The sequence below is a fragment of the Eumetopias jubatus genome, unplaced genomic scaffold, assembly GCF_037043125.1.
Source record: "Eumetopias jubatus isolate StellerSeaLion01/CBP00866 unplaced genomic scaffold, mEumJub1_p1.0 scaffold_6, whole genome shotgun sequence".
NCBI classification, from domain to species: Eukaryota; Metazoa; Chordata; class Mammalia; order Carnivora; family Otariidae; genus Eumetopias; species Eumetopias jubatus.
This window is the reverse complement of record NW_028274812.1, coordinates 127,865,783-127,891,725: the sequence shown is the minus strand read 5'-3', so window position 1 is coordinate 127,891,725 and position 25,943 is coordinate 127,865,783. Positions and strand designations below refer to the sequence as shown.

The window sequence follows — 25,943 nt, the reverse complement described above, 5'->3', positions numbered from 1 at the left end:
CAACACATATTTTGAATATATATTATAGGGCAGATTAGGTCCACGTGAAAGACATTTGTGTTGGGAGTGAAAAAGAAGAAGTCTATGAAATTTGGAAGTCTATGAAATCATTGAAACGACTTGTTGACTAAATTCCAAAAGACTAACTTTTAATATACTTGCCCATCTGGAGTGTATGCCTTAAAGGTGACATTTCTTATTCATCACACAGTCTGCCAATAGTAGGTGCTAGATAAATACTTGTTGGACTAATGTGTCACAGTTATCTATTGCTATGTAACAAATTAACAAACTATCCCAAAGCTTAGTGGATTGAAATACCAGCCACTTTATTTGATTGCTCAAAATTTTATTATTTTGGCAGGGATCAGCAGAGTAGCTTGTCTCTCTTCCACATGGCATCCACCAGAGGATGCATTTTCAAGATGGCTTACTCTTGCAGGCGGTGAACTGTCAGGGACAGGTGAAGGCTGGATTCAGTTAGGACACTGGGACAGCCGGGCTTGTCTTTCTGTCCACGTAGTCTCAGGGTCTCTACCTCTCCATGTGGCCCCTCCAAATGATCTCTCCACATGGTGGCTGGACTGCATGAATGTGTGTATATATATATATATATATATATATATATATATATATATATATAAATTGTTTTTATTTAAGATAAAAATAAGTTGTGGGAAATATTTTCAGTGGATCATGATATACGTCCATATGGTACAGCTAATATTTCAGATGCTACTTTAACAACTTCTCGTTACCATTGTGATCACAGAAATGCACTAACAAGAAACACATTCACAGGAAGGACTCTGCACCTCACTGCAAGCCTCCTTGCAGAAATTGCCGAGTGAGCACCAAAGAAAAGAGAACTTGCCCTCTTCTTTGGCTGGATCTTGGCACCCACACATGTGATTATGCAATGGCCTTTGGCTTGCTTTGGAAATTCATAAATCATTATCCAGAAGTTCTGCGGCTGGGAAGATCCAGCAGAACATCACATCCTCTCCATTTCCGGCGTGCCTTTACTCAAACGTCCTCTTCCAGTTTCCAAGTTTCAGTGTTTATCTCTGCTTTTACTCCCCTTCAGAATAGTCTTGCTTGCCTAGTTCTGGTACTTTACCTCATAAAGAAGAAGATGCTGTTGTATGACCACAACAGGGAACACAGGGTCGTGGGCATAGTGACTGCCATAGACTGGGGCGCCCCTTCCCGGGGCCCCCTTCAAAGGGTTTGATAAGATGCCCAGCCAGGTCTGCCCTTTGACCGACTTGGATGCCAGCTTTCAAAGAGATCTGGGCACCACACAAAAGCTGGTCCACTCGCTAGGCATGCTCCCACCACAATCCTTCTCTTATTCATCACACGGTCTGCCAATAGCAGGTGTTAGATAAATACCTGTTGGACTAACGTGTCTCAGTTATCTATTGCTATGTGACAAACACCTGCTCCCTTGACGGCTTCCTTGTGTTGGAAGGTTTTTCATTCACTTCAGTGAGAAATAGATGCACTTGTATCCTCGCATGCACAATTGCAGCCTGCCAATTATCAATCTCCTGAAACTCCTCAAGAATTTTCTTGACTGAAAATTGCTTTGATAAATGCTGATTATGACCTCCTCCCAAATATCTGAAATTATTAGCAAGTTAAATATTCACTTCCCTGATAATGAGAGAGAGTACAGATGATATCAATTATTAGGAAAAGTTAAAATGTTCATCATGGATGGGATGGGTTTGCTCAGGTCACACTTGCCACCATGGTAATGTGTTGGCTGCATGCCAGGGGCTGCACCGTGTTTCACACGTACCCTCTTCTTTGACCTTCACAACCTGCAAGGAAAACACTATTATGATCACACTCTACAGGTGAGGGAACTGAGGTACAGAGATATTAAGGAAGTAATTTGCCCAAGGTCACACAGGTAGCAGGGGACGAAGCCTTGATTCTAACTCCAGCTGCCATATTACACTTGGGGACACTTGCAAGGTTCCTGCTGAACTTAAGCCCGCAAGCGTGCACACATGCACACACAGGTAGTTAGTGTTCTGGATTTCTTAATGCAGCAAGCCGCTCTTTGTAGTGCCTCCCCATTATCTGGGGTTGGTGGTGGTTTTCAATTGCTACTATTCTTTCAAACAATACATTTGTAACAAATCTGTGCCATTACCATGGGTTTCACTTCTGCTGGTCATTTTGTTCATATGCATTGTTATGTTTCTATTTTAATGGCTATTTTTTTTTTCATAATGCTTTGTTAATACTGAATGCTTTTTCTCCTGAAAAGCGAGGTAAGCAGGATAGGTGAGTGTGGGGTGTCTTGCTTGGCTTCTGTGATGAGTAGAGTCTGGGTAGCACCAGAGTAAGGAAAGGAATCACAAAAACCAAGCAGATCTTGCCATGTGTCCATGCTGTAGGCTGGTGAGGCTGGTTAGAGCTTCGTAAGGGCATCTCTCCCCTACTCTGGATGTCTCTTAATCAACACTTTAGAAAACCTCCCTTCAAGTTTGAAAGCCTTCATCCGTAAGAGATCTAGTGCTAGGTAACTTTTGTCATATTTTATAGTCTTCTAAAGGGGAAAAAGCTCTTAGAGTCTCCTTAAGTCCAGCCAGAACTCAGGAGGTGCTAGGAAGCCAATGGAGAGTTTCCTGAAGCTAAACCCACCTCCAAGAGTCCACATAGCTGAGCCATCCCCTCGGCGGATCTTTTGTCCTACCTCATCCCTGCACACACACTCACTCACACAGATGGGCACACACTCACAAATACAGTCATTCAAATGCACTCACAAAGTCAATGCACTCACATTTAGGCACACACCCACAACTACCCTTTACATACACACTCAGACACATACCCACTCACACAGACGGACACACACTCACAATTACCCTTACAGACACACTCACATAGACAGACACACACACACACACACACACAATTATTTAATGGGTATAGAGTTTTGGTTTTGCAAGATGAACAAATTCTGAAGGTTGGTTGCACAACACTGAATATACTTAACGCTATTGAACTGCGCACTTAAAAAAGGTTAAGATAGTAAATTTGATGTTATGTATATTTTACCAAAATTAAAAATAACAATAATAATAAAGACCGAGATAGTCTCTGTAAGCTCGCAAGAGCATTAGTTAAATCTTGCATGCCTCCATTTGTCCTCATGGAGGACCCTGCCATGAGGAGATTGAGCCCAGCAATCTGCTGTTCCTGGGAAGGTAGATTAAGTATGATGGCAGAACGCTGGCAAGAGAGGGCCATGCCCAGGGAAGCTGAAGCAACGAGAAGCATCTGCCATCTGGAACTGTCATTGGTGTGGTTTGACGTCTCTCCTGAAAGAAGAGGGAAAAGAGCCTTTAGAGGAACGGTCCTTTCTCAGAACCCAAGCCCTGTTGCAGAGGCAGCTGGGATGGTGCTTTATAAATTCCTTCTCGTGGCTTTTAAATGTCATTGTCAGACTTTGGGAAGACTCCCCTGAGGTTTCTAGAAAGACGTGAGTGGATGCAGAGGCCCACTCTCCTTTACTGACTGCTCACTCTGGTGGCTGAAATGTGATTATAAACTTTCGCCCAGCCTCCTTCCCATCCTGTCCCTAACCCCACCTCTTCTGGAGTGGAAAGTTCCCCCCAGTTCCTGAGACTCAAGGTCACTGGAGGAGACAGTCTTCCCCAAGAGATGAACTTTGGTCATTTATGTTGGAGGGTTTGGCAACTTTGTTGTTATTTATATCCCCTCCCTGTGCAACTACATCTATAACCAACAAAATCTAGGTCCTGTTTCAACTGGAAAAAACCAGCAGGGTCCAGACGTGACTGACTGACTTTTTTGTTGTTTGAGATGTGATGTTTTGCATATAAATCAAATAGAGTTTGCTGGAAAAGTCATTCCCTGAACAAATAGTCTGCTTCTGGGTATTGCCAAGTAGGAGAGAGATGGTAGTTTATCTAGAGAGAAGAGGGTCCACACCCTAGAAATGAAAACTCAGACTGAACAAGTCAAAGTAAGATAACTTGGAATCCTTCCTCCCATCCCATGCACCTTCTGTTCACCTACAGCTCCCAGACGTTGCTACATATTTCTGATGGGAGCCAGGATCCCTAAGTGAGGGGTGTAGGTATTCTTGCCCTGCCCCTTGAGTAGGCAATGAGGGGTTAATTGCAGCTCTGTTTCAACCAACAGGACATGGGGATCATGACTCCTTTAGTTGCAGGGAAGTGAGAAGGTGTGCCAGGGCTTATGCACTCCCAGAGAATGCACGTCTCTTCACAGGTCCCATCCTGAGCCAGTGAGGCCAGGGAAAGTGTGTGTGTGTGTGTGGGGGGCTGTATTCCCCCAGTCAAGGACCTTCCCCTTGGAGTTTCCTCTTGCTCCAAGCCATTGCTATGGCCCTGACAGCAATGTCTAGAAGGGAAATTGAGGGACAGGCCTCACTAGAACTATTTGCCCAGAGATCCACTCCCTCACTTTGTCCTTGCTTTACTCTGTTTTTGGGGTGTGGGGGGGGCAGGGTGCGTGATATGGAGAAAGGAGTCAACACAGCACACCTGAGACTACTCTCCTCAGAAAGTCTTCTTTGCGTGGCTAGCCCTTGGCTGGCATCTGGGAACTTGGACTTCAGGAGTCCCACTCTTCCCTAACTGATGAACATGGCTCTCTGTGCCCACGCTGTTTGGACAGACAGTGCAGTTTATGCTGAGCACCTGCTTTCCTTCTGTGAGTCTGGAGTTTGGTACGTGCTCAGCAGAGTACCCGTGTGACCAGCCTCCAATAACAACCCTGGGCACTGGGTCTCTAATGAGCTTCTCCGGTAGGCAACATTTCACACGTGTTATCACATTCATAGCTGGGGGATGTAAGCATGTGTCTGATGCCACTGCGAAGGGACTCTTGGAAGTCTGCTCCTGGCTTTCTTGGGACTTCACTCCATGAGCCTTTTCCTTTGCTGATTTTGATTTTTTATCTTGTCACCGTAATAAATCACAGCTGTGAGGATGACAGCCTGGTGAATCATCAAACCTGGGGGTGGTCTTGGGAAGCCCTCTCAACACAGATGTGGTGGTGCCAGGTTTGTGGACTGTGTTATCCGGACTCCTTTATCAACTGATTTTCACTCAGTTGAGCAAAAGAGAGACACTGGAGGGAGAGTGAAAAGGGAGGAGAAGAGCCAGAGTCGTTCTTCCCTCCCTCCTGACCTCAGACAGACAGTGTTTCTGGTGATGACCAGATGTCGAGCAGTTCCAGTCCCTGCCCCATAACCCCAACCCTTGTGCTGTGATGAAACCACTCCCTCCTGCTGTTGCTAATTGCTGAGTTGATTTGCTTTCCCCTCTTTGGCTTCTGGTCTCTTCTGGCACCCGTGTAACCAAACCCCTGTGTTCATTCCGTCTTTTAAAAATATCCGAGGTGGTTTTTGTTTTCCCAGCTGGACCCCACATGTAACGTTCCTTAAATACCTATATTTTTGTGCCACCTCCATACCGGGCAAGAAACATTCAGAAACAAAGGACACCACAGAGTTCAGAGTCTATTCATCCAGCTGCTTCTACAATAGTCACATTTTTTTGGCACAGCTCAAGGTTCATGGTATGGCCAGAAGACTTCTTTCTGACTTCTAAGCCTCAGTGCTATGAGGAAAGGCTCTGTAACATCTCTGGGCTTCAACCACGTGCTGAGCTCGGTGACCCCAGACACTCTCTTATTGACACAAGTTTTAGGCACAAGGAAAGCCATCGCATTTTTAATGTTTCTGGGTCAGTGGTTTGGGGAAGTGAGAAAGCTAAACAACAGGTATGCATAGTCACACAATAATTACTGAGTCTCAGGCCAAAAGTGGCACAGAGGTGGTGGTTGTGAGGGTGACAAGCCTGTCCTGAATGCACAGCACAGCCAGGAATCCCAGGGGGTCTGGCAGCTGTGCCACCTAATCTGAAGGAAGCAAAGCTGCCCCACTCTTCCCCAGACCCACATGGGCAAGGGGGTCTCTAGGAATTCTGGACGCTCAGGCTCGATTTTTGTCGGGAGAACTACCAGAGTCGGAGGGGTGTAGGTATTCTTGCCCTGCACTGAGGGCAATGAGGGGTTAATTGCAGCTCTGTTTCAACCAACAGGACATGGGGATCATGACTCCTTTAGTTGCAGGGAAGCCCAGGGGAGAGATGGTCCTTCTCTAGAGCTCAGCAAAGAATATGGAAAGGAGGGACTTTGAGTAATCGATAGGTCAGCAGACTCTCCCTGGGGAACTCCATTTGGGGTCTCTACCCTCATGCAGTTTAGTGGGAGTACAGGTAAGGAGACAGACAGAGGCTGCATTGTAAGAGATGTACCGGGACAAGGCCAACTCCCTGCAGGGCATGGGTGCAGTGTAGGCTGAGATCTGGAGAGCAAGTAAGAAACAGTCTGGTGGGGAGAAGAGGCGAGAGGAGAGGAGCGTTTTTCTGGCAGCGGTGCAAGTGGTACAAGCAGGGAAATCACGGGGGCTGGAGCAGAGCCCAAGGGGTTGGGGGGCAGGGGGTGGGTAGAGTGGGCGTCAGAAGCCAAGAGAGAGCAGGGCAGAAGACAAGAGAGCATAAGGCAAGAGAGAGCGAAAGAGATGGGGCTGGAGGGTAAAGTAGGACAGACATTGCAGAGACCCAGTCAACTAAAGTTTGGAATTTATCCTAAGAGGAAAGGGAAGTGGTGATAGAAGAGTTTGTGCAAACAATTTGATTTCAGATTTGAGCCCCTCAAAGCTCCTTCTCACTGCAGCGTGGAGAACGGGTTGGAGGACTCGAGATTGGAAGTGGTAGGTGGTTCTGGGGATTCTGACAACAGAGGATGATGTGGTGGTCTGAACCTCCACCGTGGGAGTGGGAGTGGGTGGGGAGATTCAAGAGATATTTAAGAGGAAGAACAGAAAGTATTTGTTGAGGGATTGGATTTGGGGGTTGAGGGGAGGAAAAGAAGGAAGTGCCGAGAACAACACCACATGTCTGGCTTGGCAACAGAATTAGGGTGATGGCATCCACCGAGACAGGGAACTTCTGAGATGGACCAGGTTTTCAGGGGAAATTACACATCTCGTTTTAGACATGATGAGTGTGAGTTATCACTGGGACATGCCAAGATGCTCGGGAGGCAGTTACATTGGGGAATCTGAGGTTCTAGAAAAGGTCATGGTTAAAGACCTAGATCTGGGACATGTCAGGATACAGATGGGAAATGAGAATGTTGGGAATGCCAAGTTGATCCGAGGGGGTGTGTGCAGCACTGGAGGAGGATAATGCCCCAGAATCGAGGGGGACAAACCTTTAAGGCAAGAGTGGGCAAGTCCAACGTCTCCAAAGGGTAAGTGAATTAGAACCAAATCCTATCCTTTGGATTTAGCACAGACCCCTGGTGACCTTGAGCTAGTTTCAACAGAATGATGGGGGCAGATGCCAGATGGCAGAAGCTTGCAATGAAGACGAAAGAGGGGAGCAATAGCCGGGGGGGGGCATGTTGGCCCAGGGAAGGATTTAACTTAGTGTTGAAGAGACTTACCTTGAATTGGTGTCAGGGCTGGTGGGGAGAAGCTGCCCGAGTGGGAGCTTGAAGAGAGAGGAGAAAGAATGGATATGCAGTATGGTAAGGCCCTGGAGAACAAGGTGACATGGACCACAGGCAAAAAGGCAGGACCTCATGCACTTGGCCATGGACAAAGGGGTGACTGGAAACCTTTTCCACTTTAGTAAGAGAAAGAAAGAGGGAATTATGGGTAAGTTTGCAGGCAAGTTCATAGATTGGTAGCAGAAAATTTAGAGAATTCCTAACTGATGGTGTCTTCCCCGCCCCCCCCCCCCCACCTCTCTGAAATCAGATCAAGGGGCAAGGTCAGAAATTTGAAGACAGTAAAGAAGGTTAAAAATAGCCATGTCTGAAAATAGGAGTATTTAGAGATACAAAGAAAGACTCAGAAAAAAATATATACATAGAAGAAAAATTTTCTATTTCTCCAGTTATTTGAAGATAAATGAAACTGGTTTTCAGGAAAAAAAAACAACTGTTATTTTCTAATTTTGTGACACTTAAAGTTATTTACTCATCCTCCCCAGGGCTGGGCCTCCCCTCCTGTGGGAAGTCTTGCAGTTAGGTGGTGGCTGAGGCTCCCATGGATGTTTTAAGAACGCAGACCATCCCCCCTCAGCTTATTGACTCAAGAAGGACAAGTTGCTCTTGCTTTATGCATGGTCACATCTGTCTGTGACCTGTCTGCCAGAGGGCAGACCCACCCTTCATCCAAGCAGCCAACCTCAGAATCCCCAGGGGGGGACACTGCCTGTGGAGGAAGACCCTTCTAGCCCCTCTGAGGAAAGGGAGGGGGCAGGGCGTGCGGGGGGGGGGCGCGCTGGAGAGGGGCGGCAGAACTGGAGGTGGGGATGGCGAGAAGAAACAGGGATAGGAACTTGGGAGTAAGGGGGCTTGGGTGGGAGGAGGGGCTTATGCCAGAATAACATCAGGATGGCAGAAGAAGTGAGTAGAAAGTCCTAGAAGCTGCTCTCTTTGCTCCAGCTGTCAAGAAGGGGGAGGAGAAAACCCTGTGGGATTGGAGGGGGAGGAGGGTGGGAGCTGTTAGGAAGTTATTTAAGAGTCAACTTTCTTGCGTTTTTCCTGCGTCCTTTTGAGGAAGTACCCCTGAGCCGCACAGAGCCAGCCTGCGTTAGGGCACCTCAGGCGGGACCGCAGGTAAGCAGCCGCCCCTCCTGCCGGGCCTCACCACAAACCTGCACCCAGGAGCCGAGAGGCGCGCTGCGCCTGCCCCCCTGCCCTAGAGTTTTGCAGCGATCCCTCAGGCTGCTGCTCCGGGCATAGGGGACAAGGTTCAGAGGCGCCCCCACTTTTCCACTGCCTCTCCTGGTCCCCATCTCAGCGCCTACCGAGCCCCACTTCCGTCCAAGTGGGAACTTCTCAGGTACTCCTTCAAGCTTCCCAGAAGACGCTGCTTGCAAGAAGGCCACCAGATGGGAATAAAGGACCTGGGAGTGCTTCCCCCAAGGGAGCTCCCCTCTCTTCAGGGGAGCAGATTATGGAGGGGTGAAACAAAAGGTTAGAGAGAGAGGGATATAGGACCAGGTAAGAACACCTGCGTGGCTCGGCTCTGCATCCCTGTGCATCCCCTTTCCCTCTCCCAATTGCAAGAGCTGAAGTTGAGCACTTGCCCCACCCCAGACCTGTGGAGAAGGGGTTGCTTCTGCCCACCTGCACTCACCTGCACAGTCTCCCTTTACCTGGTAAGCACCTGGGGCTCACCAGCTCTCTGCTTTCTGGGTTCTCTCTCCCAACAGACTACCGCACTGCTCTACTCTGTTCTGCCCCACACCCTCCCCTCCCCACGCGGCTTATTTTCCTCCTCCGGAGGACTGCTTTTTCTTACCTTCCCTCCATCATTAACCCTTTCCCCCTGTCCCCTTAGCTCACTAGAGACTTTGTGTAAGTATGTCTGTAGGTATTTATGGAAACCTATTCAGACTTCATACTTGAAAACATTGCTGTCTCCTTCCCAGACCAAATACTCTAGAAAGTGGTTCTCTTGTCTCCAGCTGTGTTGCCTTTGCTTAACATGTTTCCGGAACAGTCTACTCTGGTTGCCTCTATAGCGGGGGCTCCTCATCTTTGAGAGTGTGCTTGGTTTTTGAAAAGAGTCAAATAACCAAGAGTCATGACTGGGTGATCCAGGTGATCAAGGTAAAAGCTCCATTTGGGCCAGAAACAAGGGCTCCCTTTATTTGGTCAGTTGGTCAACAAGTACTGATTGGGGCCTGACAGTGAGGCGTGTGGTGTTTAAGCTGGCTCCTCGCCTGTACAAACTCCAGAGGAAGGGGAAGCAGGCTTGCAGCAAAGTCAGTATTAGCACCACTGACCAAATACATTCAGAGAAAGGCTATTAATAGCCCTAATTTAAAATTGCAGTGTACCCCCTTCACCCACCCAGATTCCATCAGCCTTCTCCTGCTCTGTGTGGTCCTGGCTCCAAAGCACTTGCCACCTTCTTACACCCTTGTCTTTTTTCTTCTGCAAAGTGTGGCCTCCACCCTAACCCTCACTGGACGGAAAGCTCTCTAGGTCAACAATCCTTTGGTTTGTTCTCTGATGTATTCCAAGTGCCCAGATCACAGCCTGGCACATAGTAGGCTCTCATTAAACACCGGTTGGATGAAATTGCAAAAATGAATGCTTTGGAGGATGCCACTTATCTGGACATGGTTGGATAACTTTATTCTTAAAAGTGACTTAGGGCTTCATAAGTCTATATGAAATGGACATATGTACGGGCATATGACATTAAACGTTTCTTACAAAAATACTGCCTTTAGGGGTAATGAGGGGGAAAAAAAAAAACCTGCTTTCTAAAATCTTATTTCTCCAAATAAGTCCCTTTTCTTCTGCTTTCCATATGTTTTGACAAACAAGAAATCTCCCCAAGATCCTTGGGGAACTGTACTCCATCATTAGACTAATCCTTACTGCCACTTCTCAAGCTTTATTTATGTGAAACTCAAAATGTGTTGCTTCAGTGCTACCCCACACGGATATGTCTGCTTCTCTATTTTTGAATCCTTGTCTCAAATGTAACTCGCCTCCCATTCCTTTTCTGTGTCTCCCTTTCTCCCCCACAAGGAGCCTGTGAAGCTGAGAATGTCCGAGACCTCCGAGCCTGCATTTGGAGGCAGGAGAGCCCTGCCCCGCAATGCGTCCAATGCGGCAGAGGATGACCTCCCTACTGTGGAGCTGCAAGGGTTGGTGCCCCGAGGTGTCAACCTGCAAGGTACAGGGTCCCCCTACCTGCTCCTACCTGCAGGTGCTGGCTGGGTCAGCACCCTTTGTCTCCACTAGGTTCCCACATAAGTGGCTCCCCTGCCAGTGTCTGGTATTAAAGAAAAGACTCCCAAGCCTTCTTTTGAGTGGTAAAAGGCCCCAAGATCCAGATTCTTGTCCCAGTTCTACCACTTAATAGCTTTGTGATCCCAGGGAAGTCACTTTGTCTTTCTACCTCTTAGCTATTTCCTCTGTAAAACAAGGGCATTGGCTCAGTGGATGCCTCTTCCAGCCCTGCTGTTCTGCTTTTAAAAATATTCTCTAGCTGGAAGTTTCCACTTCCAAAATATTGTGGCTGTTTTGATTGTCTGGCTTGTGCCTCTTTCCCTCTCCCTTCTCCCTCCTCCCTCCTCTCTCCATTGCTGTGAATTTCAGAGCTGGTGAAAGATGCCAGACTCTGACAGTAATGGAGATGGAAGCCCTCTATTTCTCTCCAGAACAGCCTAGTGAGCAGGTGAGGCAAGCTGCTTCCCCTGTTCTCGCCTCCAATGATCCCAAGGGACCTGCTCTGGGGGTAGCAGCCAGCCGCTGACCTCCACTCAGCCCTGTCAACTGTGATGGGGCCCAGGAGCCAGCAGTGGCTTGGTGACACAGACATCATTCCCTTGGGTCGCAGCAGGGACATTCAGACTCATGTCCTTGCATGGCATCTCTCATGGACCACTTTTTGTTGGTAGCACTCATGCAGCAAGCCCACTTCTGCTCCTGAGGGTACTGTGCGCTAGGTTTCATTGGGAGGTAAACACCCACTTGTTGGGGGCAGGTGCCCACGATCACCTGTGTGATGGGTGGTTAATCTGCCTCCTCAGAAAGAGATCAGCAGTTGAAAGCAAAGGGAAAGAACAATGCTGATTATTAACAAGTCCGGCAAATTAGAGAACTGCCTGCACCTTGTAGACAGGTTTGATTGAGTTACTATCATGTCTAGACAATTTGATATCCAACTGTGGAAACAGAGAGATATCTAGTACCATCCATTAAGGTACCATCCAGATTTGGAGGGGGGAACTCCCAGAAGGGCTTCCTCAGTTGAGTGGAAGCATCCGGACAGACTTGTGAACTTGTAGTTCTGAGCTCTTTCTCCAAGTGGGGTGCTGCATTCCCTACAACTCTGCCATTAGAGCCACGGAACTGAGTTTAAAAGGACTTGTTAATTAACTTTATCGAAATCCCCATGTTACAAGGTGGGGAAACCGAGGTCAAAGCAAGTAGTTGATGTGCACTCCTTCACTGTCCCAACTTGGGTTTCTCCTTTTCTTTTCTTTTCCTTTCCTTTCTTTTCTTTTCTTTTCCTTCCTTTCTCTAAGAATGCAAATAAAATTGAAAAGCATGCAGATGTCAAATTATCAAGCAATTGTAAGCAAATTATTATACCTTGCTGTATTCAGTGTTTTAGCAAAATCCCCCTCTGGCAGCGAAGACTCTTGGCCCTGGAGAACGGGGGCCAAGGTGCTGGAAGAAGTGGGCCAAAGAACAGAAAGAGAAAGGGGCGTAGGATCAGCGAGGAGAAATGCGAACAGAGGAAGTGAGATGTAGCAAAAAGCCCCTCGGTTCAGGACTCAGAAGAACTGGGTTCTGGTTCCACATTTGTCACTTACCCACTTTGCCACCCAGGGGAGCCTCAGTTTCTCCATCAAGAAAATGGAAGCCATACTTACTTCACAGTGGCCATGATGATCAAATGACTAGTGCCTATGAGACACCTGATCTATGAGACACTTGACCAACAAATGCTCATTGATTCAGAATGTGCAAGTTGTCATACCCTACAAGGTTAGGAGCTCACCCCAGTGAACACTTGTTTCTAAGGGGAACGTGTGCGCGCCTGGGTGGCTCAGTTGGTTAAGCGACTGCCTTCGGCTCAGGTCATGATCCCGGAGTCCCAGGATCGAGTCCCGCATCGGGCTCCCTGCTCGGCGGGGAGTCTGCTTCTCCCTCTGACCCTCTTCCCTCTCGTGCTCTCTATCTCTCATTCTCTCTCTCTAATAAATAAATAAAATCTTTAAAAAAAATAGGGGGAACATGTAACAGCTTACGGGGGCTATATATCTGAAATCTGAACAAAAGTTTCCTAACAAGAAATCAAAACTACCAGAGAATTTGAGTAGATAGGTTGATTTAAAAAAAAAAAAAATCTGGGATTATTGTTTTCTGTGTATTTATTTTTGGAGGCACGGGTGGGGAATTATTTTGAAAAATCAGTCATCGTTTGCTTGGCAATCATATGTGTCCACAGCCCAAGTGACATTCTGGGATACCTATTACAGGCCCTGGCAGAGGAATATGAGTGTCCAATGACTATTTGTAGAATGAATGAACAATCAATCACTTGAGAATTGAATGACTCATCAGGCCTAGAGTCATTATAATCTTATTATTAATAGCAGGTTCCAGGTTTTAAAAAACATGCCTTCATTTAATCTGTCTCCCACACGTGAGCTAGGTACTACACACCATGAGGATAGGGTCTCTGAACCCAGGTATCATGGGGGGAAATCCTAGATGAGTAGAACAGAGGAAAATTACCAGTATACAGACCATGTGATCAAGAACTATCCCCTACTTATCCTTTACATTTCATATTTCTCTTTTATTGTGCCAAAAGCAGGTTTTCTGACACAAAATACATCAGTTTCTCCCAAGTCATCCCCTGCTAAGGCTGTCACAACGTGTGATTAGTGGCTGTCTTCTTGCAGTTTATGCAGTGACCCCTAGGGGCATCCAAGAGGGCTTGAAGCTCCCTGAGCCCAGGCCTGAGGACAGCTTTGGCTCACAAAGCCCTAAGTCAAACTCTCCTCATTTGTTTCAATAGAAGTTTTTCCAAAAGCGTCCCTTCATCAAGCTGCTCTTTCCAAACTGACTGAGAAGGCAGAGAGGCAAGAGGAGGAAAAGGGATAAATGAAAGATTTTTCATTTCGAAAGCTCCCGTGACAGTCAATATATATATAATACACACTGAGTGGGTATGATACCCTTAATTCACAGATTTTGTGAATATTTGGTTAAGAATGACTTTAGCCTGCATTTCAAAATGTATAAACTCACATGAGGCTCTTCCCATACAGCATCATGATATTTTTAAAAAATGGAAATATTTGAGGTGACAGTGAGAGCCCAGAGATGGGACCGGCCAGTCAGTGGTGATGTTTGACATCCTCATGTGTTTTAGGGGTTCTTCAGGCCCCCTTCTGAACTCAGCTGTAGCCAATTAAAATATGTGAAAATCTCCTCAGATTGCTGGATTTGCATCTCTTCCTAATAGACTGTTCTGAATGTTTAGTGGTTGTTTCTGGAAATCTCTCTACAGCTTTCCTGGTCTCCAAGGTTATTTTAGCAGGAGATGTAATGTTCTGGAAGATAGCCTTACATTCTTGGTCTGATTTGACTCTGCATTGTTGGCCATAGGTTATCCTTTGCAGTAGTGATTGTAATCCTTATTTGGCAGATCTAATGTGATGAATTCAAACTGGAAAGCAAGTCTAGATCCCTAAAAAGTCAAATGCAGGAGAGATCTAGAATCTTTCAGGTTAATGGGGTCTTGTGCCTTTCTGAGCATCTCTCCTCCTTCCCACCCCACACCGTGTCAGAACCAAAGCAGTTAATTAACTAGTTAATTATCAATCTCTCCTTTGTGCAGAGTAAACCTCTCTGGATTGAGGGTTTTTAAAAGAATTAGAAAGGCATTTAATGTATGGTGAAGAAATGATGTTGTATAGAACCAATTCATCATTTCATTCAGTTTGTGTAAAAGCATTTAATGATTGCCACCTATGTGTCAGGAAGTATGCTAAGTTCTCTTTGAGGACACAAAGATGAGTAAGCCAATCTCTGGCCTCAAGTGGCTCTCCACCTACTAGATGAAATAGACACAGAAAATATGATTGCAATTCAGTGCAACAAATACTGTCACAGAAATTATGCCAATTGCAGTGAAAGAACAGAGAAAGTAATGATATGGTGTGGGGACAGTGGGAAAGAGGGTGAGGAAGGCTTTATGATGAAAGGCCATCTGAGTTGGGTCTTAGAGGATGAATAGGAGGCTTCCAGGCAGACAAGTGCATGGAAACAGCATTTCTGGCAGAGGGAACAGCGCATATCAAGTAATGGGGACAAGGGAGGGATGAGCCTGGGAAAAGTAGGCAGGGACCTGTTACAGTAGGTACACTGAGACCTTACCTTTTCTCCTGCAGATAAAGGAGGACTTGCAAAGGATTCTAAATAGCAAAATGACATAATCAGAACTATGTTTCATGAAGGTAATTCCAGTGGTGAGGAGCAAATGGAGGGAAGGAAATACATTTGGAGGCTGTTGAGATACTTCTGGTGAGAGGAAGAGTAGACCAGGCAGAGTTCCATCTCTGGAGAAGATGCTGGTCTCACTTCTCATTCTAGCTTCCTCTGAGCCACTGAGCATTTCTTCTACATTTTACGGTACAGGACATTTGAATGGCAACAGTTAAAAAACAGTAAGCTGCTTAAGAAGATATTTTTAATCATTCTAATTAATGATACTTTAAAATTTGGGTAGCCAAGAGAAATATGAGAGAGGAGCTTTTATCCTGTTGTTTCAACAATAAACAAACCTACTTCCTCATGGACAGTATTTATGCCTACAGTTTGGTAATAATATTACCAAAGATTGCATGGAGATTTCAATTCACCAGGGAATGCCCAGGATATGAAGCTAAACATTCAACTTATTTCAAGATTCCATCTGTGACAGGTATAATCATTCTCAGAAGAATATTGTTACAACCTAAGGAGAAAATAATCTACTTTTTTTCATATTAGGGAGAGGGTAGGGAGACAGGGAGGCAGCTGGCTCATGAGGAGAGTTTTTTTTTTTTTTTTAAACAGTCCATTTTCTGATGTGTTTGGAATTAGGCTAAATTGTGTTAGGTAGACTTTTTGAAAGCTGTCACTTTGAAAGAGCAAGCTGCCAACTTCCCAGCTACAATATCTCAAAAAAACCAAAAAACCAAAAAACCAAACCCAAAAGTAGCTTAGCAATGAGTGGCTCCATTTTGCCAGGAACTGGGCTTGGACAGGGAGAGGCAAATTCATTTCCTGTTTGTGTCGAATGGAGCCTGGATGATGCGAAGGCTCTTTCAATCTAAACTATGTCTTGTTAATTCGATTACAAAAAGGCAGAAATCAATATGCCAGCTTAATAAATGTTTACTGAGTGTTTACTGCATGAAGATGGACAACAGTGAGCAAAACAGACAATAGAAAGAACTAGAATATTTGTATATCTATGCTTATATTGTATGACCCACATCTGTAGAGCCCTTATTATTAGGTATTGTAAACACCAAATACAAAGGTTGCTCTGTGGACGAGTGTCCATGAGCAATGAAAAAAATGTTTAATTGGTGGTACTGGGACCTCACCTTATTCCTTAGTATTCACCCCCCTTGCAGATCTGGAGATCTACCAGATTACACTAGGGGGAGGGCAATAGGGCTGTCATTTCCTTCTCCCTCTAAAGGATAAAGCACCCTCCCATTACTCTGCCATATGTCTTGTCCATTTGACTACAGTCTAGAACATTAGCTCCTCAAACTCTCAAACTCTTTGTTGCTTTTAATCTTCCTTGTTTTGGTCAAGGTTTTATTATTATTATTTTTTTTAAGATTTCATTTATTTAGAAAGAGAGGGAGAGCATGAGCTGAAGGAGGCACAGAAAGAGAGGGAGAATCTCAAGCAGACTCCACACTGAGTGTGGAGCCCAATGCAGGGCTTGATCCCACGACCCTGAGATCATGACCTGAGCCAAAATTAAGAATCAGACGCTTAACCAACTGAGCCACCCAGGCATCACTCAAGTTTTATTTTTTAAATGAAATGTTTTCCTTGGTTTAAATTGTTTTTAATATGGACTTTTATTTTAAGAGATTACACAGGGAAATTTTGCTTATCATTGCCTTAGCTTTTCCCCCACATAGGGTACCACTGTAATTTTCCATGATATTTTTTTTCTTTTTTCCTGAAGGCAATGACCTGTTAGAGAGAGATTACAGTAGAGAATGATAAGATCACTTAGAAAAAAATAACGTTTTTAAAAACTCCATACGTGGAATGAAGTATTATTAAAATTACAACATTGTAGATTGTCTTATTTTAAAACAAATCCTTCATATATATGTTAATATATGTTTATTTTATATATTATCATTATGTAATATAAAATAATATTATTTAATATATATTTATGAGAAAAAATAAATATATATATTTGTTTTCACTATGAAACTGTAGATTTTTTTTTTGGCTTAGGTTTTATATACTCAAAAGAATTTATTAGTACTCTTGCTTACCTTTTGTTATAAGCAATATGTAAGTTATGTACTATCAACGCATGGCATTCTTATTCCAGTCTGAAATAGAAGTTCTGGGCTGGAGGCCTCATGTTTTAAAACCCCAGATTACTGTCTTCAACACTGTACAATATACAACATACTATATATAGTCCTGAAATGTTAAATTGTCTGATAAATGACATTTAAAGCCTTGTATGGTTAATCCTATGATAAATAGAATATGCATTTTATGATGCATAAACCAACTTCAAGCTCCAATTCAGGCATTACATTTGTTTAAAGTGAAAAGTGGTATATTTACTATGGCTTCTTTTCGCATTGTCCTGGGTACACTGAAGATGAGGTCTTGTCCTCAAAGGGCTTACAGTCCCACAAATAAAACCACCTATATCAACGTGACACAAAGTGCTTAATTATAATTAATTTTTATTTAAAAAAGGAAAAATGTATTCTGGGAATGAAGAGGAGAAAATTATTTCATCTACCTGTAGAAATGTAAGAAAAGAAAAGCAAGCCTGTCTTCTCAGAATACAAGGAATGAAGCTTGCTTGCTTGCTTGCTTCCTTCCTTCCTTCCTTTTTTCTTTTTCTTTCTTTTCTTTTCTTTTCTCTTTCTTTCTTTCCTTTCTTTCTTTCTTTCTTCTTTCTTTCTTTCTTTCGAGAGAGCATACACCAGTGGGGGCAGGAGGTGGGCAGAGGGAGAGGGAGGAGAGAATCTCAAGCAGGCTCCATGCTGAGTGCAGAGCCCAAGGTGGGATTCAATCTCACCACCCTGAGGTCATGACCTGAACCAAAATCAAGGGTGGGACACCTAACTGACTGAGCCACCCAGGCACCCTGGGAATGCAGCATTCTCTCATTTAATCCCCACACCACCACCATTTTGTGGGTGATAAAACTGAGGCGCAGGTAATTTGTATAACTTGTGCAAAGTCACAGCAATAGTAAGTGCCAGAGCTGGGATGTGAGTCCAGGCACTCTGGCTCCAAAATCCATACTCTTATCCACTATGCTAATCTTCTCTCTTAATAATAGCAATGCTAATATAATAAAAATAATTTGTGAGGATTTACTAAGTGCCAGACACTGTGCTAAAGCACTTTATATACATTTTTTTTTCATCTAATCCTTACACTAACCCTATAAGGCAAGTGTTTCATTGTCTTTTTAAAGATAAGGAAACTGAAGAGAGATTAAATAACTTCCCTGAGGTTGCACAATTAGTAAATAGTGAAGCATCTCCTAGAACATATTCTGCAAAACACTGATTGCCCCCAAAAATAGTTCCCATGGTCATTTAAGTTTGGAAAACATGAAACCTGTAGGAGATTTATAGTCTACACCAATAAAAGTCTCCCATAAATACTTCAAGTATCCTGATTGACTTTGGTTTCCCAAAACTGGCTTAACCATGGAACTCGTATTCTTCCAGTGCATGTCAATATCCCACCAAAGTATCGCTGCATTACACTACTTTGAGGATAGACTGGCTTTAATCAGACTCACTAGACATTAACCAGGTTCACTGGACAGGCTCATGGAACTAGAAAGGCAGAGTTTCCATTTGCAATAAAAATAAAACCAATGAGAACCAGATACTAAAAAATACTTGACTTTCTCTTTCCATCTTTATGTTTCCCTTTGTCAAAGATGCTTGGGAAGCCAAGGCATAACACTAATATACTCATTTTCAGGGACACATTATTATGGGAGTGGAGGTGGGATGAGATGAGGTGAATTCTGGCAGTGCTGCAGGACCAGTGCATTCAATACCTGCAGGCAGACTAGACTCACCCAATCCCTCACCTGGAATGCTGCAGTAGCTTCTTAACTGACTTTCCGGCCTCCAACATGGCCACCATCCATTCCTTTTCTTACTCTTTCACCAGAAGAAGTTGAAATTTCCACACACACACACACACACACACACACACACACACACACACACACACATATATATAAAGACATGTCAGTTTGCTATTTCAGATTTTTCATGGGATCCCCAATGCAGTGAAAGTCCAAATTTCCTAACATGGTCTACAGGGTTTGCATGAGCAGCTCCTGCCTATTCCTCCTTCGTGGTCCCACTACTACCCTCCAGCCAACCAATCATCTTTCAATTTCTTAAGTAAACCAGACACTCTGTTGCCTAAGTCTTCACTCCCCTCTCCCTGAAATATCCTTCCCCACCCCTTTTTATTCCTGGATAACTTGTTCATCTTTCTGACCATTGCTTATATACCTCACTTCCTCCAAAAAGCTTCCTTAATGCCACTCCCTCAATCTGAATTACAGGTTTCCTGTACCTCCCAGATACCGCCTTCTACCCGATACCATATACTGCTTTTTCAGAATATTTATGGTGCTTTGTCATAATGATCTGTTCACTTTTTAGTATCTACCACTGTGTATTTATCAAGTTTATATTGATTAGGCAGTGACCTAATCAACATTTATATCCATGCCTTGAATGGCAACATAAAATGACCTGCATAAAATTCCTGGAGGACAGGAAGTTGCGGAGAATATTAAATATGTTGAATATATGCTTAGGGTCTACAATTATATTAAGAGCTTGGAATAATTAACCAAATTCAATAAGATGAAATTTAATATGAATACATGCAAAGCCTTAAAACTGAACTACAAAGAAGAAAACCTTTATATAGATATGGCTGGCTTCTGGGATTTGGATTGAATCATAATGCACTACTGGTAGAAATGACATCAGAATGTATTTTTCTTTTTTTTTATTATGTTATGTTAATCACCATACATTACATCATTAGTTTTTGATGTAGTGTTCCATGATTCATTGTTTGCGTATAACACCCAGTGCTCCATGCAGTACATGCCCTCTTTAATACCCATCACCAGGCTAACCCATCCCCCCACCCTAAAGGTTTTTGCTTTAACAGATGTTTAATGTAAATCAAAAATAAGATAAAACTATTCAAAATACTAATGATGTCTTTGACTGAAATAATAGAAATATGCTATTTGTTTTGAAAGATGTAGCAGTCTCTGTCTTTCATTGGAAAAACCATAGCTAGAATAATGTACTTAATTCTAGGAAAAATACAACTAGAGAGAAATTTATAAAATGAAATGCATTCCAGAAAATAGTAGAGGGTTAAAGTTCTGGAAAAGAACAGTTGAGGAAATGGAGAATGTGTTAGTCAAAGGAATAGAAGCCTTTATATACCTAAGGAGTACCAGATGAAATGAATAGAATGTAATCTATATTTATCCAGAAATCAGCACCAAGATCCATGATTAGAAAAATTACAAGAAAGCAGATGTCAGTTCATCTTAAGAGGGCTTTTCAAATAATTAAAATTGTTTAAAAATGGACTGTTTGCTTTGTAAGATAGTGGGTTTCCTGTTCAGATGAAGACAAAAAGCCTAAGCATTTGGGCTTTCAAGATGTCTCATGCAGTACATAGCAGGTCTACCAGATGGTCTAGAAAGTGCCTTGGCCCTCAGAGATTCTGTGAGGCTATAATATCAGTGCATTCCTTCCACTGGTGCTGATGAATGGAGACCTGATTAAACCCATTTCTGAGGATTCAGTTTTTAGACATTTAAACAAAACAAAAACATTATTGAAAGGCACAGTGCTAAGAAAGAGGACCAGATGAGTTGATTACTAAGGTCCTTTTCAACTAAGACATTTATGGGTCTCCAGCTCTTTCTGAAGCTGACTTAACACTAGGGACTGTGACCTTAATAAGACCAGAGAACTTAGGGGAAAGGCAGCTTGAAAGAGAGAGGTCTAGAGAATTAAACATCTTCCACCTACAGCATAATGGAAGGAAAGTGCCCTTTAGGGGACCATGTTCAGGGTTCTGCAATGGGGTAAAAATAGAACTGTATCTTGCACTTTCTGTGTGCTGTAATGTTGCAGTCAGAGTAGCCCACCGAACACCACATCATGTAAAATATGCAATGGCTCCATCAGAGTTTATAGTTAAGCTAGCCACAAGTAAGCTTATGGACCCACTATGTGCCAGGCATCATGCCAGAGCTGTTGTCTTGTTATGTAATTGAATTTTTGTAGAAATTCTCAAAGTATTAGTCTCCTCATTTGAAAGGTGAGAAAACTCAGCTTCTGTGAAGCAACATCCTGTACCTATGTAATTAAGAGACCTGGGATTCAAACTCAGGATTACCTGGACTTTGAATTAATCAAGAGTGTTTCAGGAACTCCTAAACTTTAGAAATGGAGAGTATCTAAATGAGCCCAACTTCTTGGTTTTGCGTATGAGACAAAAATGAGGCCAGAGGGGACCAAGTGTCCTGCACAGGATTCCCATGTAAACACAAAGGAAGGCATTGGAGACTTTCAGGGTGATGCTCCAGCATGAGTACAGCCTCAGCAGCTGTGGTCTGTGTATACTGTATTTACAGTATACTGTATTCACAGCTGTGAGGGCAAACCATGCAGCAGACAGGGTCAGGTTAGGCAGAAGTCTAGTGTACCCCCACCAGCCTCTCTCCTTAATTCCCCTTTACAACTCCAAGTGTGCATACAGAAATCTATCTCTAGACTAGATCTTGCACACTGCAGTGTAGATGGGCGGAGTTACCTCCATATTCAGTGATCATTTGCAGAGGAATGGGAGAAAGGTAGGAGGAGATCTAACCTTTATCCAGTGCTATCATGTCTCCAATAAATGTATAAGTGACATTTACCCTCCCAATTCCAAAAGCCAGAGGAAAGACCTATAGATTTTTGTATCAGACCAGGGTTGACTTCCAGATTGGTGGAAATGTGAAGCTTTATTTCTTCATGTTCAAAGTGGAAACAGTTCTATCTATCGCAATGAAATGTCAGTATTTTGTCTCCACACCTGTTCTTTTCTTTCCTACCTTTGAGGGACCAGATCTACTTTTAGAATTATAGAAGGAGGGGTATTTGACCCTACCTGAAATAAGAGGAGAATTTTGAATTAAAGGTCAACTTTGGACCTTTGGAACATCCCTTTGAGGCTTTGTCAGATTTAATGCCTCCCTTTTTAAAGATAAGAAAATTGAAATGGCTATCCCTTCCTCATTCCTAGTTAGTGACATAGTGAGGTGATAGTCATGATGAAAGCCAGCATGGGCCTGGGAATGTGTAGACTTGAATTCTGGTCTTAGTTTCTCTGTACCTAGACCTATGTGGGAGGCATCACATCAGCACTGCTCTGTCCATCCCCTGTGTATGAAGTGAGGTCACAGGCGGGAAAGCTTTTAAAATCCTCTTTGAAGGCAAGAATGTCACAAGGGAATGACTCTTAAATCTATCAACCCCCTGTAGAGAGTTTTATCCAACAGACCACATTACCTCAATACCTAAAGAATCAGGAAAAGCAATCTTGTTTTTTGAGTTTGTGGTTGTATCAAAGTTACTCAGTGGTGTCCCTCAATTATTTTCTTTATGTGTAGACTACCTTCATGTCACAAATATTCACCTGTTCAAGGAGAGATGGGACACCAATAAAATGGACCACCACACTGACAAGTACGAAAACAACAAGTTGATTGTGCGTAGAGGACAGTCTTTCTTCATCCAGATTGACTTCAATCGTCCATATGACCCCAGAAGGGATCTCTTCAGAGTGGAATATGTCATTGGTGAGTGCCATGGGCAAGCCATGTTGTGATAGTCCATCTGTGTCATCATGTTATGATAGTCATGATACCACGGGCCGCATAGTGGAGAAGGATACAGGTGCAATTGTTTACTTCCTAGAATTATACTTTGACAATTGACTGGGGCTGGGGCTACATCCAGCCCCAGGACCACCCTATGCTCTAAGATGGGTCTGTATAATGCCAAACATTTGGGCCTATCCAAGTAAAAATCTGTACAGTAAAAGTGAGTATAATTGGTACAAAATGTTAGTTAATTATTTTTCCCCAGATGTTTTTGACATCCTATAGTGTGGCTTTTAATTTATCAACTCTTTTCTCATGATTTCATTGGTTTTATGTGCTAAAACTATTTTCAATTCTTAGTATACAATCTCCATATAAGCATTTCCCAGACTCTGTTCTGCTCTAATCTACTCCCATGGGATGGCTCATGAGAGATAGACAGTCAAGTAAAGTTCACGAAACCCCTTGTACTCTTATCTCCTTTTGTAGGTTGACAATATACATTAGCTTAACAGTTCTGGGAAGTACCATTTAACTCTGTTCGGTTGGGTGTTTGCCAAATTAATTAGATCCTGGTACCCTTTAAATTATAGCTATTAACATTTGACACATTTTAGTAAATACTTCCCTAGAAATTTACAAATATAGCAAGTAAACATATGCACAAAAAAGCAAAGGTGGCTCAATATCAGAAAAACTATCTCTATAATCCTACATATAAATAAAGTAAAAGAAAAAAAGTCAGGCAATCAAATCAGTAGTCACTGAAAGGAACATGATTAAATTCAGCAGCTGTTTTTTTTTTTAAAGACTTTAAATAAGACAAAAGTAAAAACAACTCCTCAATTATAGTAAAAATTATTTATCCCAAACCAACAACTTTTGGTATTCTAAGTTGCAAAAAGTTAATTTAATTATAATGAGAAATTAGAGATACGTGCTATTGCCTTTCCTTTTTTTCCTAAGCTTTAAAGATTTTAGCAAATGAGAAATACCTCCTATAAATACTGAGAAAAATAAAATTATATATTTTGCTACTGCTATGATTGTATATATAGAAAACCCAATAGATTCAAGGACAAAGTTTAATAAAACTTTGTAAGATGGCTAGATAGAAGATAAATACATAAAAGTCAATAGCCTTTCTCTTTAGCATTGAGAACCTAGAAATAGAAATAAGAAAAAAAAAATCCCACATATAAAAGTTACTAAAACTATGAAGTGTAAAAATAAATTTAAAAAAAAAATGCAGAACACAAATAAAGCAGCTATTAAATCTTAATAAGAGATGTGAAAAAACTTTGAAAAGGCAAATACGGTTTTGGATATGCTATCTCAATTTTTTTAAATGTCCCAAAATTAGGATGTAAATATAATGCATTTCCAATTGGAGGATATTTTTTTTTGTCTTGAATAAAATAAGAGTTCATTTGTAAGAGTAATTACTTGGCAATAATCAAGAAAATGATACAAAGAAAGAATAAATAAAAGAGCATTTTCTATCAGAAGCATCTATCAGAACATATTATAAGAAGTGTTTTGTGGAACAGAATAGAGAATCCAGAAATCGATGTCAGTATGTAAGATTACTTAATATATAGTTGTTGGTTTTGTGGAGTAAGAAAAGTATGTGGGCTTTTTGTTTTTTTGTTTGCTGTTTTAATAAATTAAATGATGTATTTTACATCTTGGTATTTTAGTATATATATATATTACATGTAAGTATATGCATTTAACATATTCTTGTATTTAACATATATTTATCTATATGTGTATAATTATATATATTATTTTACATGTATATATATTTGTTTTATACATGCCAAAATACCACAGATGACCATATATATGAACAAATGACCAAAATATAAGTATATGAGAAAAATGCCACATATGAAGTCAATGGATAAAAGATAGAGCTGGAAAAGTATTCAGAACATACATCAGAGATAAAAGGTTAACATAGAAAAAAAAGCTCCTACAAATTGACAATCTGAAGATAAGCAATAGAAAAATAGACAAAGTATATGAAGAGACAATTCTCAATTAAGGAAGTCCAAATAACCTGTAATCACATGAAAACATGGTCAAATTCACTAACAGACTGGGAAAGCCAAGCAGTCATTTCTATCCAACAGGCAAAAATTTAGAAAAAAAACTGTAATTATCTGTTGTTGGCATGTATGTTGAGAAAAACATACATTGCTGATATAAATGTATAATTTCATAACCTTTTTAGAAAGCAGTTTGGCAGTATCTGTTAATATTAAAAAGACATATGCGTTTGACGCAGTCACTCCACTCTTGGAAATCTATACCAAAGATATTTAAAGTCTAGTTTATAAAGATGGGTATTATTTACTGTAGCATTGTAATAGTGACATAAAAATAAACACCCCTCGGTAGTGGAATGGTGGAATATATTGTGATATAACCGCACAATGAATTGTTCCTTTAAAAAAAGGATGAATTAGACCTATGCCAGATGATTTCAGGTGAAGCAGTGGTGAGGAAACAAAATATGGAGTATATATGATCTTCTCTACGTGTGTGTAACTATGTCGTGCCTAGATTTGTAGAGTATTGTAAGTGCAGAAAAGAGTAAGAAGCACACACATAGGTAATGACATGCATTCCTTGGTGGGAGATGCGAGAATAACCAAAATAAGGAAGGGAGAAGCAAAAGGAAAGGGGAAGCTAGTAAGGAAAAGAGAAAAAAGCAAGGATGATGATATGAATATATGTAGGCATTGAGGTAAAATTATGATCTCCGTGGGAATATATATATATATATATAACATTTATATATATTATACTTTATATATATATTACATTTATTTATATATGTATAAATTAAGAGTAATAACATCAAAGCTAAAAATAAACAACACTTCCTTAGAAAAAAATCTCTGACCCGTAACTACTTGAGGTATATGGTTTCTATTCCCTTTCGTTTACAGTAAGGAAACGAAAATCAGTTGAAGCCAGAGTGGAAATGGGAGAGGAGGAAAGAGATCATTGAATAAACAACATCAGTACAATGTGGGAGTTTTGCACAGAACTGTTTGCTATCCCAATTGTGGGGTGAGAGAAAGGAAAACCAAATTATCATTCCTGTATGTTAGGTGAAATGCAA

The 25,943-nt window shown here is 42.2% G+C and overlaps 1 protein-coding gene across 1 annotated transcript in view; it reads left to right on the top strand.

The window, feature by feature from the left end:
- The first annotated feature begins 8,654 nt into the window (after positions 1–8,654).
- F13A1 (coagulation factor XIII A chain) overlaps positions 8,655–25,943 on the top strand; it is a 165,943-nt gene continuing 148,654 nt past the window's right edge. The window contains exons 1-3 of the mRNA XM_028122918.2: positions 8,655–8,712; positions 10,645–10,792; positions 22,595–22,783. Of these exons, the coding sequence (XP_027978719.1) occupies positions 10,663–10,792; positions 22,595–22,783 (319 nt within the window). The 5' untranslated portion in view covers positions 8,655–8,712; positions 10,645–10,662. The remainder of the gene's footprint in view (positions 8,713–10,644; positions 10,793–22,594; positions 22,784–25,943) is intronic.